The sequence below is a fragment of the Sinocyclocheilus rhinocerous genome, unplaced genomic scaffold, assembly GCF_001515625.1.
Source record: "Sinocyclocheilus rhinocerous isolate Xijiao unplaced genomic scaffold, SAMN03320098_v1.1 scaffold584, whole genome shotgun sequence".
Classification (NCBI taxonomy): domain Eukaryota; kingdom Metazoa; phylum Chordata; class Actinopteri; order Cypriniformes; family Cyprinidae; genus Sinocyclocheilus; species Sinocyclocheilus rhinocerous.
In genome coordinates, this window is record NW_015630348.1 from 3,335,676 (window position 1) to 3,338,000 (window position 2,325).

A 2,325-nucleotide genomic window follows, 5' to 3' on the forward strand; every position below is an offset into this window, starting at 1 on the left:
AAAATTGTAATATTCAACCTTGTGTGTGCTAAATTGGGCAACCGAAAATACATTTTATCATTTTCTATCACTGCTTGTAAGATTCATGGTCACATAAGAGATTGAAATATGCTTATTTTCATCTCCTGCATACAGTAGAGGAACACAGCAAAATGAATTCTGCGGTTAATAGGTTCACTTCTGTTGGCCAGAGATGAGCTCTTCATCCTCCTTTCCATGCCCTTCATCACACGACCAGGTGACATCAGCCAAGTCCTTTAGAAACCGCAGGCTCTCGTTGTGTTCTCCATTGGCGAACCAGTGGGCGTCTTTTGTGAATCTTTGACAGAAGCAGCCTTGGCAATAGAAAAGAGAAGATGAGAAGAGGAGGCTTTTGTGCTCCATGTAGTTGAGTAGGAGAGCAAAGCTTCATCATGAGCAAACGAAACTCTCTTCACAATCAGACATGGAAAACAACAATTCACAGTTTTGTTTTTTTCATGGAGAAAAATCTGAAATTAACAGAATTCAGAAAGGAACTTAAGTTAGCGTTCTCTACTGCTTTCACGAGAAGCATAATGTCTGGCATCGACAAACATGCGTTTGCAGATGGCAAGTAGCTGATGATTTCTCAGAAACAGGGTGGTTGTGTCTGTGGTCCCATTAATTAACAATACAAGCTTGCGGTTCACATAACAGTGCATGAAACAACAGTGGAAATAGCGATGATAAGCTTGATAAATATGAAAAATATTATTAATGTGCATCACGGTGAAAACCTTGGTGAAAAGAAAGTGTTCACAGTTATGCCTTATTTGTCTGATTGGAAACGAGAAATAAGTTAATCACCCTTTTTCTTTGTAGTAGGAAATAATTGGCAAGTCACCCTACTGTATCTCCTTGATTTCATCTTCTGTACTGGCTGAGTGTTTCACATTGTTTTCTTTGGCCTTCCAATGTCATTCCAGTTCTCCGAAGTGTTGTTTATGTTTTGTTTTTATGGCTCAGAAAGCCTTCCTCTGCTGTCCTGAGTGCTGCTGGGTTGGAATGGCTCTCAATGGGAGCTCCACTCTTCTGTTGAAACAGATTTACAGATGAGTTATGCAAAATGAAAATGCCAGTGCGACTGTAAAGATTTAGTCAAGCTGGTTGCAAAAAACCTGGCTGACACTGTCTGTTGAAATATTAGTCTAAAACACTAGTTTCTCACCATTTTATTGACAGAGTACCATACAGAGTCCTTCAGTATTTCTTGTCATTTCCAGCCTGGACCACCGCAAGCTTTCACATTCAACTTTTTGAGATGGCCTTGTGAAATATTCAAGTAAAAGAAATATTAAGTGCTCATCATGTCTTATTTTTCAAGTCAGGGTCAAATTTCTCCAAACATCTTGGGTCAAACTTGAAATAATATAAGGTATGCAAGCACCTCAAATCTCGGCTCACATCTTAAGGTCAACTGCGATTTCTGCCTTTGCTGGAAGAGAAGTGTTATAACAGAAGCTATATGTTATAAATATCACAGCATTTATCCATTACCTACAATCTCCAAGTGCAGACCTCAGAGAAACAGCTCAATAAAAGAACCGCTATCAAACTGCACAAACTTTTTTTTCACACTGATTTTGTTAGTCAACATTCATATGAAAAACTTGATGCTTTGATACTTGTGCTTGCATTTGATAAGTACACTGTTTTAGAATGTATTAAATATGGTTTCAAATTCAAAATGTGGACTTGCAAAGCCCAAAGTTGCTTGCTACGAAAAGCAAAGAAAAGAAGAGTGCATTCTCCTGCCGAGCTTAACTCTGCTTTTGTAAATCTGAAAACCTCATAGACATTTCCAGATGTGATTGTGTTGCCATGCTAATAATGGCCAAGTAGGTATAGCTGAATAATAGTAACTTTAGGCTGTAAATGACTAAATGTTTTGCCACCATGAAAGAAGAAACATGGAAATAATCTGAATGACTAATAATGCTCACATCAGTATAATCTCCATTCATAGGTGAATGTCAGGACATCTGCTTTGTATGCAAAAAGAACCACAGTAGTTAAAGTTGTTCCATCCCATCTGAAGGAGGAACCCTCCCTCTTGATCAGATTCCCAAATTACCAGTGGAAAGAAAGTTTGGCTCTTTGGATTCCAGTGAGAGGGACTTCTGGGTGGAAGAAGGTTTCCAGAGAAGATTATCTTTGCTCAATTTGCTTTTACAATTATGGAGAGTAACCCTTACTTCAGCAGTCAACAAGTGCTTTGCAAAGATGTGAGTATTATATGTGAGCTTTTTACGTGATACAAAATTAGAAAGTTAGAACTCATAAATCTAAATGGCGGGGGGGGGG

General features: G+C 38.5%; 1 protein-coding gene across 1 annotated transcript in view; it reads left to right on the forward strand.

Annotated features, from left to right (window-relative positions):
* The first annotated feature begins 2,115 nt into the window (after positions 1–2,115).
* Positions 2,116–2,325, forward strand: part of LOC107740186 (tenomodulin-like) — a 37,509-nt gene continuing 37,299 nt past the window's right edge. The window contains exon 1 of the mRNA XM_016552531.1: positions 2,116–2,246. Coding sequence (XP_016408017.1) covers positions 2,199–2,246 — 48 coding nt within the window. The 5' untranslated portion in view covers positions 2,116–2,198. The remainder of the gene's footprint in view (positions 2,247–2,325) is intronic.